This window comes from Solea solea, chromosome 16, assembly GCF_958295425.1.
Source record: "Solea solea chromosome 16, fSolSol10.1, whole genome shotgun sequence".
Lineage (NCBI taxonomy): Eukaryota > Metazoa > Chordata > Actinopteri > Pleuronectiformes > Soleidae > Solea > Solea solea.
The window spans coordinates 1,431,467-1,443,181 of NC_081149.1; the positions used below are offsets into that span (position 1 = coordinate 1,431,467).

General features: G+C 41.0%; 1 protein-coding gene across 1 annotated transcript; it reads right to left on the reverse strand.

Moving 5' to 3' along the window:
- Positions 1 to 2,068: 2,068 nt before the first annotated feature.
- si:dkeyp-72e1.6 (transmembrane protein 238-like) lies at positions 2,069 to 5,401 on the reverse strand. Its single transcript, XM_058654672.1, has 2 exons — positions 4,808 to 5,401; positions 2,069 to 2,560 (listed from the first exon to the last, which is right to left on the reverse strand). The coding sequence occupies exon 1, from the start codon at positions 5,353 to 5,355 to the stop codon at positions 4,825 to 4,827; it is 531 nt and encodes a 176-aa protein (XP_058510655.1). The 5' UTR covers positions 5,356 to 5,401; the 3' UTR covers positions 2,069 to 2,560; positions 4,808 to 4,824.
- Positions 5,402 to 11,715: the final 6,314 nt, after the last annotated feature.

An 11,715-nucleotide genomic window follows, 5' to 3' on the forward strand; every position in this document is an offset into this window, starting at 1 on the left:
CACTTCTGGCCTGAAGTGGAATGGTTCAGTTTGGTACAGTGCGTGGTACCAAAATAAGCAGCCCCAACCGTTCCATTCCAAGACAAACAGCCACAAACCGAGCTGCTGGATGTCCTCCATTGCTGTCTGTTGTGTTGTTGTCTATTGTAGCATTTGATGTCGTTGTTGTTTCACACCAAACAGCATTGAGTGGTTCAGGTCCTCTCTATCTGAAAGTTCACCCTGTGGACTCTGCATCCTACTCATCCTGCTCTTTCATGTGGAGTCCCTCAAGGTTCAGTTCTTGGTTCCATTCTCTTGTCTATCTACATGTATTATTCTATTATGGTATGTCCGTGAGAAAGAAGGATTCAAACTCTGAAACATCTCAGTCTCACGTTAAAACAACAAGGAAAGTTCTGCATGGTCAAATACGTACTTGTGTATTTCCATTTCATGACAACGTCATCTACGACTAGTTGATCACACATCAAAACCAGTAGAAGCTCAGCTTCAGTTGATCTACATGATGATTGACAGTGTAGTCGCAGACAGAGCACAGGTCAGAATCTATGCCTGTAATGAGCTTCCCCTGTTTCAAATACCAGCGACTGCATCAAATCATTGATGGAACTACTGAAATTTTGTCCTTCTGTTGTTTGGTTGATCACCAAAGTTTGTTTGTGTGAATCTACCCACTGACGACTGACGTCACGTTTTCAGGAAATACCTCTCTTATAAAGGACAAACATACAGCAACATCTAATCACATCAGGATGAAGTTTGTCATGCTTCTGTAAAGCTCCACTGGATCCAGAACGTCTTCTGGATCCAGTGGATGAAAAGGTAAATATTTCAGGTGCTGGTTTGTTGAAGTGTTTAAACCTTGGCAGAAGTCTGTGCTCTTTAGAATCATTTACTTATGAGCACATGGAAGCAGAAAAGTTCAGTCTAAATTTAAAAACCTTCGTCCTTGTGAAAGTAAGAAGGTGATGCAACAATGTGGTTTTATAAACCAGGAAGTGTCTCTGAGATAACGTACAGATAAGAACAATCGTCATGAACACAACATCACAAGGTGGCAAAGTCATTGTAATAGAACATGTGTTTATATGGAAGCACTAAGTGTGGTGATACTGAATTAAACAACTAAACGAAACTTAAAACTTAAATCTATCTATTTTTATCTATCTATATTTCTTCAATATGTTAAAATGTCGGGCCCCTGGTGATCATGCAGCCACTTACTTCACTTATGCTTTGGGCCAGCTCTGCTTATTATGTTGTTGGCTTTTATTCAATTGCATTTTAAGATGTAAAATGTTAAACAGGATTGGGAGGGCTCTACCTCAGGGAAAAAAGCTGTATTACCTGAAGACCTGAGGACGTCCAGTACATGTAACTGGGAGCCATACGAGACTCTGTGTGTACATGGACCATGGAAAGTACATCATTGCACCCGAGGATGGACTGACTGATGATTTCTGTGTGTTTATCATCCAGAAGAACCACCAGAGTTGTGTTTTATGTGAGAACATGACTTGTAACATCTCAGATGAGATAATGAACTGTAATTCTCCCTCTGAAGAAACCTTAAAATGCATGAAAAACACATGACAAAGAAGCCAGAGGTGTTTTAAACAAGGTGCTTGAACAAACCTTGGGAGCTGCTGAGATGACCATCCTTACTGAGTTCATCTAAGAAAAACCAGGGCTGAATGAGTCCTCACAACCCCCGCACAATCACCAGTGATGACCACTGGTGATATCACTGGTGATATCACCGGTGATATCAGCATGATATCTAAACAGAAGATGAAGAAGATCAAAGGAGGTGAGGGCAGACGGCCTCCTGCCCAAAAACTCCGTCAGATCGCAATTTTCACACATCATGATTTTCACTTGGCCCGTCAGTGTCGGACAGTCAACGACGTCTTTGGTCAGTGGAGATACTTTCACCTCGACTGTGTCGCTGACATTGTGCATTTGAGGAGCCACTTTTGAACGATGGCAAACGATCATGATAAATCTGTGACACCTGAGATCAGTTTGAGTTGGTAAGTGAAAAATGTCCGAGATGTTTGCTCAGTTACTTACAACTTCATTTTATGCAAACAAAAAAAACCTGCTGCGACACATCTGTGGGTCCTGACCCAGTCTTTGGGAACCACTGCTTTACATAACATACATAGCATGCATGGGTGTATAGTCACAAAAAAGTCACAAATATGATTAGACTTCAAATAAAAAGTAAAAACGTCAAAACAAATCTTTTTAAATTCCGTTTGTCATTCAGGTCATGCATTTGTACACAGTCCACTTTTTTACAGTAATACACATTTGTTAACATTTTTTGGTTAAAATGACAAAGTAAAGTACAAGCACAAGGTGTGAAAATCAAGCTAGTGTTAGAGCTAACAGACAGTGATGTTCTCAGTTCATATACAGGACGTCAAACACTTGTTTCTGATATCCTGACCAAATATGATTCACAAAATAAGAATTCCACTGGAGACACAGCTTCACGGACTGAAGGCGGGCTCTTCTCTGCTCAGTGCTGCAGGAACCTAAAATAAAGTCTCTGTGGGGAGGAAATGAGTTGATGCATTGTTAATAAAACAGGAAGTTATTTCTGTGTCAAATTAGATTACTTTAAAAATGCTTTCAAGCTCCAGGTAACCAGCAAGTGATATTTAGAGACAACACAATACCATATTATCACCATATTCTAGTCACGATAGGATATTATCACCATATTCCAGTCACAATACCATATTATCACCATATTATCATGATATTATAGTCACAATACAATATTATCAAGATATTATCACCATATTCTAGTCACGATACCATATTATCACCATATCATCATGATATCATAGTCAGGATACAATATTATCAAGATATTATTACCATATATCGGTTATTATAAGATAAAAGTGTCTGCTAAATGACATGTAATGTAACCCTATTATCACCATATTATCACCATAATCAAGTCACGATACAAGGATTTTATCACGATATTATAGTCATGATACAGTATTATCAAGATATTATCACCATATCATTATTGGATAAAAGAGTCTGCTAAATGACATGTAATGTAACCATATTATCACGATATTCTAGTCACGATACGATATTATCACGATATTCAAGTCATGAATTCAAGTCATGTTATGATATTATCACGATATTCAAGTCATGAATTCAAATCACATTACGATATTATCAAGATATTCAAGTCATGAATTCAAGTCATGTCATGATATTATCACGATATTCAAGTCATGAATTCAAATCACATTACGATATTATCACGAAATTCAAGTCATGAATTCAAGTCAGGATATGATATTATCACGATATTCGAGTCATGAATTCAAGTCACGTTACGATATAATCACGATATTCAAGTCATGAATTCAAGTCACGATGCGTTATTATCACGATATTCAAGTCACGATACGATATTATCATGATATTCAAGTCAGGATACGATATATCACGATATTCAAGTCATGAATTCAAGTCAGGATACGATATTATCACGATATTTTCGAGACATGAATTAAAGTCACGATACGATATTATCACAATATTCAAGTCACGATACGATATTATCACGATATTCAATTCATGATATGATAAAAATATTTAGTAACAATACTGCAAAACACTGTGTATTTGCAAAATCATATATTGCGATATATACGGACTGAAAGGTTAATTGATTTTTTCAATGCTAATTCACAAAAGGTTTAATCTTTATTTGTACCATGAGTAAAAACATCATGATACATCACTGTTGTTTTACTTTTTTCAAGGATCAAATCAAATCAAAGGATTTGATTAAGCCATAGCATAGCATAGCATAGACTCAAAAGTGGCTAAATATGGACGACTATTTTCAAAGATAACATGCTTCATCATGTATGAATGATTTTCCAGTGAAATCAGCAGTGTAGTGATGACCTAATGCAGTCACATGTATCACAGACAATCATTTGCTGTATTCTTACATTTTTAGGGAGTGAAATACAAATACAGGCTGATACAAATGAGCCTGATGTGTGGTACAAATAAGTGTGTAAATGGAGAAGGAGGAAAGATATTATATCACGGGCCAAATACAATTGTATGGCGGGCCGGATGTGGCCTGCGGGCCTCAGGTTTGACACATGTGAGCTACTGTGTTTAAAGACAGGGTTTGTCTGTCAGTGAGGCCGAAGTGTGGTTAATGATTATCCAGTGATAACAGGTGTTTTACTGCCTTAGAACGTCCATTTAGTTCCTCATTTAAACGGAGCTGACAGACGTTATTCAATACACTCTGAATAAACGTGAAGATAAATAAAGATGAAAGTTGACGATGAGTGTTTTAGTGTCCATGAAACATTATGGTTTCCATATTTACTTTCCTTTGATAAAATATGAAAATCAAAGTTCAAAAGCTTAAGTCGGACTAATGCAGCTTCATCCCTCTATAATCTAAAATAATAAAAAATATAATCATTACATGACTAAATGTTCATCTGTTTGAGTTCTCAAATATTTTAAATGTGAATATTATGGGGTGTCTTTGCGCCATATAACAAAGGCATGATTGAAACAGGACATTTGACAAACACTGAAGATGATCATCAACACAAGTTTACTAAATTACACTTTTGTGGACATTATTTTTAACATAAACACAGAAATCTCAACTAAAAGGTTCTGCGACCCATTTGTGGGTCCTGACCCACACTTTTGGAACCACACTGTTCCACTAAACCATGGATGACCCGTGTGTGTGTGTGTGTGTGTGTGTGTCCCTCACCTGTCGGACCGACTCCGTCACGCAGGTGAGCTCTCAGTAGTTGTGTGCGGCATCTGCACTTCACAGCTCTCTTCCACCTTTGGTACCGTGGGGTCAGGGTCATTCTCCAGTGGGACCCTCGTTGTTGTCATAGCAACGCTCACCTGTTGCGGCTCCGGAGCCTCGGCGGCTGACTTCTGTGCGCGAGCCCGCGCGCCACCGACCGAGCCGTTCCTGCGGAGCGAGCTCCTGAAGCCGCTGGACACGCGGCTGGAGAAGCGCCTCACGACGCCGCTGAGGCCGCGCAGCGCGCCCGCGTCCTTCTTCAGTAAACCCACATCATCCTCCAGCTCCGCCGGCGGAACCTCGATGTTCCCCGAGTACCAGAACACCCACCAGATCAGGCTGAGGAAGATGACGATGGCCCCTGCGTAGATGAGCAGGTCATAGAAAAACACGCTGGCAAACACTCCCACGAGAAGCACGAGCAGACCCACGACGTCAAAGGCGACCGCGAGCCAGAAGCAGCACACACAGCGACCCAGGCCCCGGTACGCAGTGGGCTCCATACCAGCACCAGCACCGGCCGGCTTTACTGCACCTGTGTCAGGCGGATGTAAGGTGAGACAGGTGAGGAGCTGAGGGTCACACCGGAGGGGCGTGGCTCTGCTCAGAGGAGGAGGGGCTTAAGCTTCTCCTGCCCCTCTGACACACACACACAGGTACAGAAACATACAATTATAATCATGTTTTTTACTTTAAAAACTATGAAGGTTTTTTTTTGTTGAAAGTTAAAATTTTATATTTCTTTACTGATTTGTTTTAAAAAGTAAAAAGTGACTTCATAACAAGAGAAGCTTTCTCTGTTAGTTAACTTAGTAAACTAGAGCGGTAACTAACGATTACTTTCATAATCAATTCATCTGTCCATTGTTTTCACAAATAATTCACACGTTGTTTGATCTGTAAAATGTTAATAAATGATCTCTTGTTTTTCAAGATTTGATGATTCTTTTTTTGTTCTATGGAGCAAAAAAATATATTATATTCACATATAAGAAGCTGAAAAATGACAGAAAGTAGAAAATATTCACATTTAAGAAGCTGAAAAATGTCACAAAGTAGAAAATATTCCACTGAAGCAAAATAGTTTATTAATCCAATAACAATCAATTCATCATTGCAGCTTTAAACTAAACAAGGCACCCAGCTCTGTAAGTATACATTTGTTTTGCTATTATTATGAAAACATCAAAAATTTCAAAAATGATTCTCACTGATTGAGGAAACAGAGCTTTCTTCCAGTGAATTAACTGGAGCTGCCTATTATTCTTCTTTAATTGAAGAAAATAAGAATAATCATAGGTTTGTTTTCAGCACTGTAGCCAGGCTGACACAGAGCCACAGCTCCACTGAACCATCTATACCTTTAACACTGAGCAGTGATGACGTTATCAACTTTTTTGTGAATAAAATAACATCAATTAGAGAAAAAATGGATCATCTCCTCCCTCATATTGGGACTGACTCATCTTTTAGCACAAGAGCTTTAGAAGCACCAGGTGCACAGTTAGACAGTTTCTCCCCTATAGATCTCCCTGAGTTAACATCATTAGTTTCATCATCTAAGCCATCAACCTGTCAGTTAGATCCTAACCCCACCAAACTGTTTAAAGATGTGTTTCCTTTAATTAACAGCTCTATATTAACTCAAATTAATCTATCCTTATTAACTGGATATGTGCCCCAAACGTTTAAAATAGCAGTTATTAAACCCCTTCTCAAAAAAGCGACCCTTGACCCAGATATTTTAGCTAATTACCGACCTATATCTAATCTTCCCTTTGTTTCTAAAATCTTAGAAAAGGCAGTTGCTAATCAATGATGTGAATATTTTCGCATTAATGGCCTGTTTGAAGATTTTCAGTCAGGTTTTAGATTAAACCACAGCACAGAAACAGCACTAGTTAAAGTTAGTAATGATCTTCTCTTGGCTTCAGATAATGGTCTAGTTTCTTTACTTGTCCTGTTAGATCTTAGTGCTGCATTTGACACCATAGATCATAATATTCTACTGCAGAGACTGGAGCAGACTCTTGGTATCACAGGTGCTGCCCTCTGCTGGTTTAAATCATACTTATCTGATAGATTCCAGTTTGTTCATGTTAATGATAAAGCCTCACTACAAACAACAGTTAATTGTGGAGTTCCACAAGGCTCAGTGCTTGGGCCTATACTTTTTACCTTATATATGCTTCCTCTAGGGAACATTATTAGAAAGCACAACGTACACTTTCATTGTTATGCAGATGACACACAGCTATATTTATATTTAATAAAATCAGGTTGTTCAACTCCAGGAATGTCTCAGAGACATTAAGTCCTGGATGACCTGTAACTTTCTACTTTTAAACTTTTATACTCGGCCCTAAACACCTCAGAGAAAAACTTTCTGATCACATTGTCACTTTAGATGACATCACCATGGCTTCCAGTTCCACTGTGAGGAACCTTGGAATTACTTTTGACCAGGAAATGTCATTTGATTCACACATAAAACTCATTTCCAGAACAGCCTTCTTCCACCTGCGGAACATTATGAAAATTAGAAACATTCTGTCTTTACAGGATGCTGAAAAACTAGTTCATGCTTTTGTTACATCTAGATTAGATTACTGTAACTCCTTATTATCAGGATGTTCCAACAAGTCTGTTAGAACCCTTCAGTTCATTCAAAATGCTGCAGCACGAGTTCTGACAGGAACTAGAAAGAGAGACCATATAACTCCAGTGTTAGCTTCTCTACACTGGCTCCACCCACAGTTTAGAATTCAATTTAAAATCCTCACGTACAAAGCACTTAATGGTCAGGCCCCTTCATACCTGAAAGACCTAGTCTTACCCTATCACCCTAACAGACCACTTCACAGAGCCTTCAGTTACCAGGCTCCTCCTCTCCTGTGGAACCAGCTTCCAATGATAGTTCAGGAGGCGGAGCCTCTCTCTGTATTTAAAGTTAGATTTAAAACTTTCCTTTTTGATAAAGCTTATAGTTAGAGCTAGTTCAGGGAAACCTGGACCATCTCTTAGTTCTGCTGCTATAGACCTAGACTGCTGGGGGATTTTCCTGTGGTGCACGCACATTCACTCTCTCACACTCAGGGTATGATTATGACTTTTTATATGTCATTAACCTTGTCTCTTTGTCTCCCTAGTTTGTGTCCTTCCTTCCTTCCTTCCCTCTCTCTCTCTCTGTATTCTCATCTTGCAGGTTGCAGGATCCAGATCCAGTTTTCGAGGCTATCCATATCATACATATCATCACCATTATTATTGTGCTATAATTAAAAGTCGATATCATTAACTGTATAAACTTGTAACTTGATACAGTTGTTGTGTATCTGCTCCTGGTCTCTCTCTCTCTTCTGTCTCTACCTCATCTCTCTCTTGTCCTTTCTCTCCCCCCTTTCTGTCCCCCACCTCTCCTCTGTCCCCCATTTTCCTTTCACCCCAACCGGTCGAGGCAGATGACCGCACATCTCTGAGCCTGGTTCTGTCAGAGATTTCTTCTTCTGTTAAGAGGGAGTTTTTTCTCTCCACTGCCCCCTAGTGTTTGCTCATTGTGTGAACCAGGGGTCGCGTTAACCGAATATTTTCCGTCATTGACCGTTTTTTTAAAACGGTGACGGAAAAATCTGAGGGCCGTCCGTCATTTTGACAGATTGCAATTCACACCCCTGACCACTTGGTGGCGAAGAGCATATTCAAGTAATTGGCTCTTGTAGAAGAAGAGAAGTAAAAAAGAAGAAAAATGTCACGGCAGTTGAGTGTCAGAAATTTCTTTAAAAAGCCCAATAACGATGTTGATAGAAGAGGTGGAAAAAGAGGGATGGATGAAGATGAAGGACAAGCTCAGCCCTTGGCCTCGGCGGAGCGAGGAAGCGGCAGCAAGGAGGTTAGGTGGGAGTACAGAGTTCAGTGGGAGCGGGAGTTCTCCTGGCTGAGGAGGGAGGATGGAAAAATGTTCTGCGACATATGTAAAAAAGTGAATATGAGCAACGGATTTGTCCGAGGATGCACGAACATGCAGAAATCAGCATTAACTGACCACAAAAGTAGCCACAGCCACCTTGAGGCTACGAGGATGCTCAACCAGAGTGCGGCTATGATTAAGCATGTGGAGAAATCACAGGTTGCCTGCAACGAGGCATTAAAAACACAACTTAAGGTTGTGCTACATATGGCTAAAACAAACACCCCGAGCCACCTGTATCCTGACCTGATAAATCTCTTACAGTCTGCCGGCTGTCCAAACCTTAACAGTGCACACACATACACCCACCATGAGACAGTCAGTCAGATGGAGGAGGCCTTAGCGGAGACCATAACCAGTGATATTGATGACCGCATCGCCAACAGCAGATATGTTGGAATAATAGTAGATGAAACCACTAATATCACGGTGGAGAAAATGCTAATCACATACGTGACACTTCAACAGTAGCTAAGGGCATCAGAAAGCGGCTTCAAATATACACGTTCACTGCTTTGACCCACTTGCTTACTGACGTTTTGGCCGTGGTGAACCGCATGAACCTCATCTTCCAAAAAGAAGACGTCAATATCTCGTCCATCTCACCTGTCGTGAGCATGACTCTGGCCAGTCTGGAAGACTTGATGAATGGGCCAGGTGAGGCGGAGAAAAAATTCAACGAGGCCTCACAAGACGGCAGGTTCTGTGGCGTCACACTGACACATGTAGACACGCAGACATTTTCATCTTTACGCACAGAGTACGTTGCGGAGGTGACCAAATCAATCAAAAAAAGATTCCCATCGGAGCATCTGAGTATCCTTTCTGACCTGGACACCGTGCTTAATGCATCCCGCTATCCGGGTGGTGCTGACAGCGCGTTAAAGAGCTATGGACAGGAGGCTTTGGAGCGCGTCTGTGACTACTACGGGTCACAGACCGGTGCAGCTGATCCACTGGTTCAGAAGGAGCGCATGCTGCGGGATTTCCTACCGCTGAAGCGGGTGCTTGCAGGATCAGGAAACCCCTCGTTCAGAGAGTCTTGCCGACTTCTGATCACTTCAATTGGAGAAATGTTCCCTGATTTCAAAACTTTGGCTGAAGTGGCGCTTGTAATTCCAGTTTCCAGTGTGGCAGCAGAGCGCGGATTCAGTCTCCAGAACAACATCAAAACAGCCATGAGAAGTCGTCTGTCCGAGGAAAAAGTCCAAAACCTCATGACAATAGCCTCTGCAGCAGTCCCACTTGAGGCATTTGATTACGCAGGAGCAGGCACGCGATTCAAATCCATGCGGACCAGGAGGAAGGTGTAAGACTGTGCGTTTAGGCCACAGGTGAACTGTTCATGTTTCACTATTCATTGTTCATATGTAGCTACTGGGGCCACATAGTCAGATGTTTTTGTTACTGTGGAGAAAAAGTTACATATTCTTCTGCTTGATGTGTGTATCCACGGTGTGGATTATTTGTTCAGCTTGTTTGGACTGAATATTAATTAAAAGTGTATTCAAATGAAATGCAATTGAATATGTCATTATTATCATTAAAAAAATTAAAGTGACCGGTAAAAATAGATTATGACGGGATTTTTATGACCCTGTCAGTCAAAATGACCGACAACGAAAAAGTCTAGCGCAACCTCTGGTGTGAACTGTTGGGGTTCTCTGCTCTCCTTGATGTTGTCTATGTACAGTGCCTTGAGATAATGTATGTTATGATTTGGCGCTATACAAATAAAATTGAATTGAATACTGTATATATGTGTGTATATACTGTATATATGTGAATATGTGTGTGTATACTGTATATATGTGTGAACATATGTGTGTGTATACTGTATATATGTGTGTATATACTGTATATGTGTGAATATGTGTGTGTATACTGTATATATGTGTGTATATTAAAGGAAAATATGTACTAAAATGATTCTGATTTGACGTGTGTTTGATGTTGTGTTTAGTTTTATTTATTGTACTGTATATTATTGTCTGGTGAGACTGGTGAGAGTGAATGGTTGATTGTCTCTATGTGTGTGGCCCTGCAATGAACTGGCGAACTGTCCAGGGTGTACCCCGCCTATTGCCCTATGTCAGCTGAAATTGGCACAGCACCCCCGCGACCCTCTGGTGGAGGATAAAGCGATGGATGATGGATGGATGGATGGATTATTTCAGAGCACAGAGCCACCATGGTGTTTCAATCTTTCCCCAGATGTTAAGATTTGCCTGGATCAGAAAGCGGACTCTGGATCCAGGATGTTATCCTCAGCCGAGCCTCAGCCTCAGCCTCAACCTCAGCCGCAACCTGAGCTGAGCTCGATTGCCGCTGCTGACACCTTGTGGTCCCTTGAGTTCTGTACACGAGTGCCTCCCTGCTCTGTGACACCACAAACTCCTCTTTGAAACCTCTGAAGAGGAGTTGGAGGATGTTCCTGCTGCGAACCACCTGTGAAAGTAGCTGCTCATTACATTACATGTCATTTAGCAGACGCTTTTATTCAAAGTGACTTACAATAAGTGCATTCAAACATTTGGGTACAAATAAGAGCAGAAGTAAGTAAGAGCTTCAAGTAAGCCAAACTATGAAGTGCTAGTCATAAGTGCGATGTATAAACAAGTTATTTTTTTTTTTGTTGCCGTCGTTGTTTTTAGTCGGCAGCGGAAGATGTGGAGGCTTTCCGCTGTCCGGATGTTGATGGGGAGCCTGTTCCACCATTTGGGAGCGAGGACAGTGAAAAGTCCGGAGTTCTGCGAATGCGTCTGCGATCCTCTCAGTGAGGGGGCAGCAAGCCGGTTTGCCGATGCAGAGCGGAGTGGGCAGGCTGGGGTGTAGGTTTTGATCATGTCCTGGATGTAGGCTGGACCGGATCCGTTTGTAGCATGGAACGCAAGCA

Coding starts and splice junctions, on each gene's coding strand:
- si:dkeyp-72e1.6 (XM_058654672.1), bottom strand. CDS start 5,355: ATGGAGCCCACTGCGTACCGGGGCCTGGGTCGCTGTGTGTGCTGCTTC.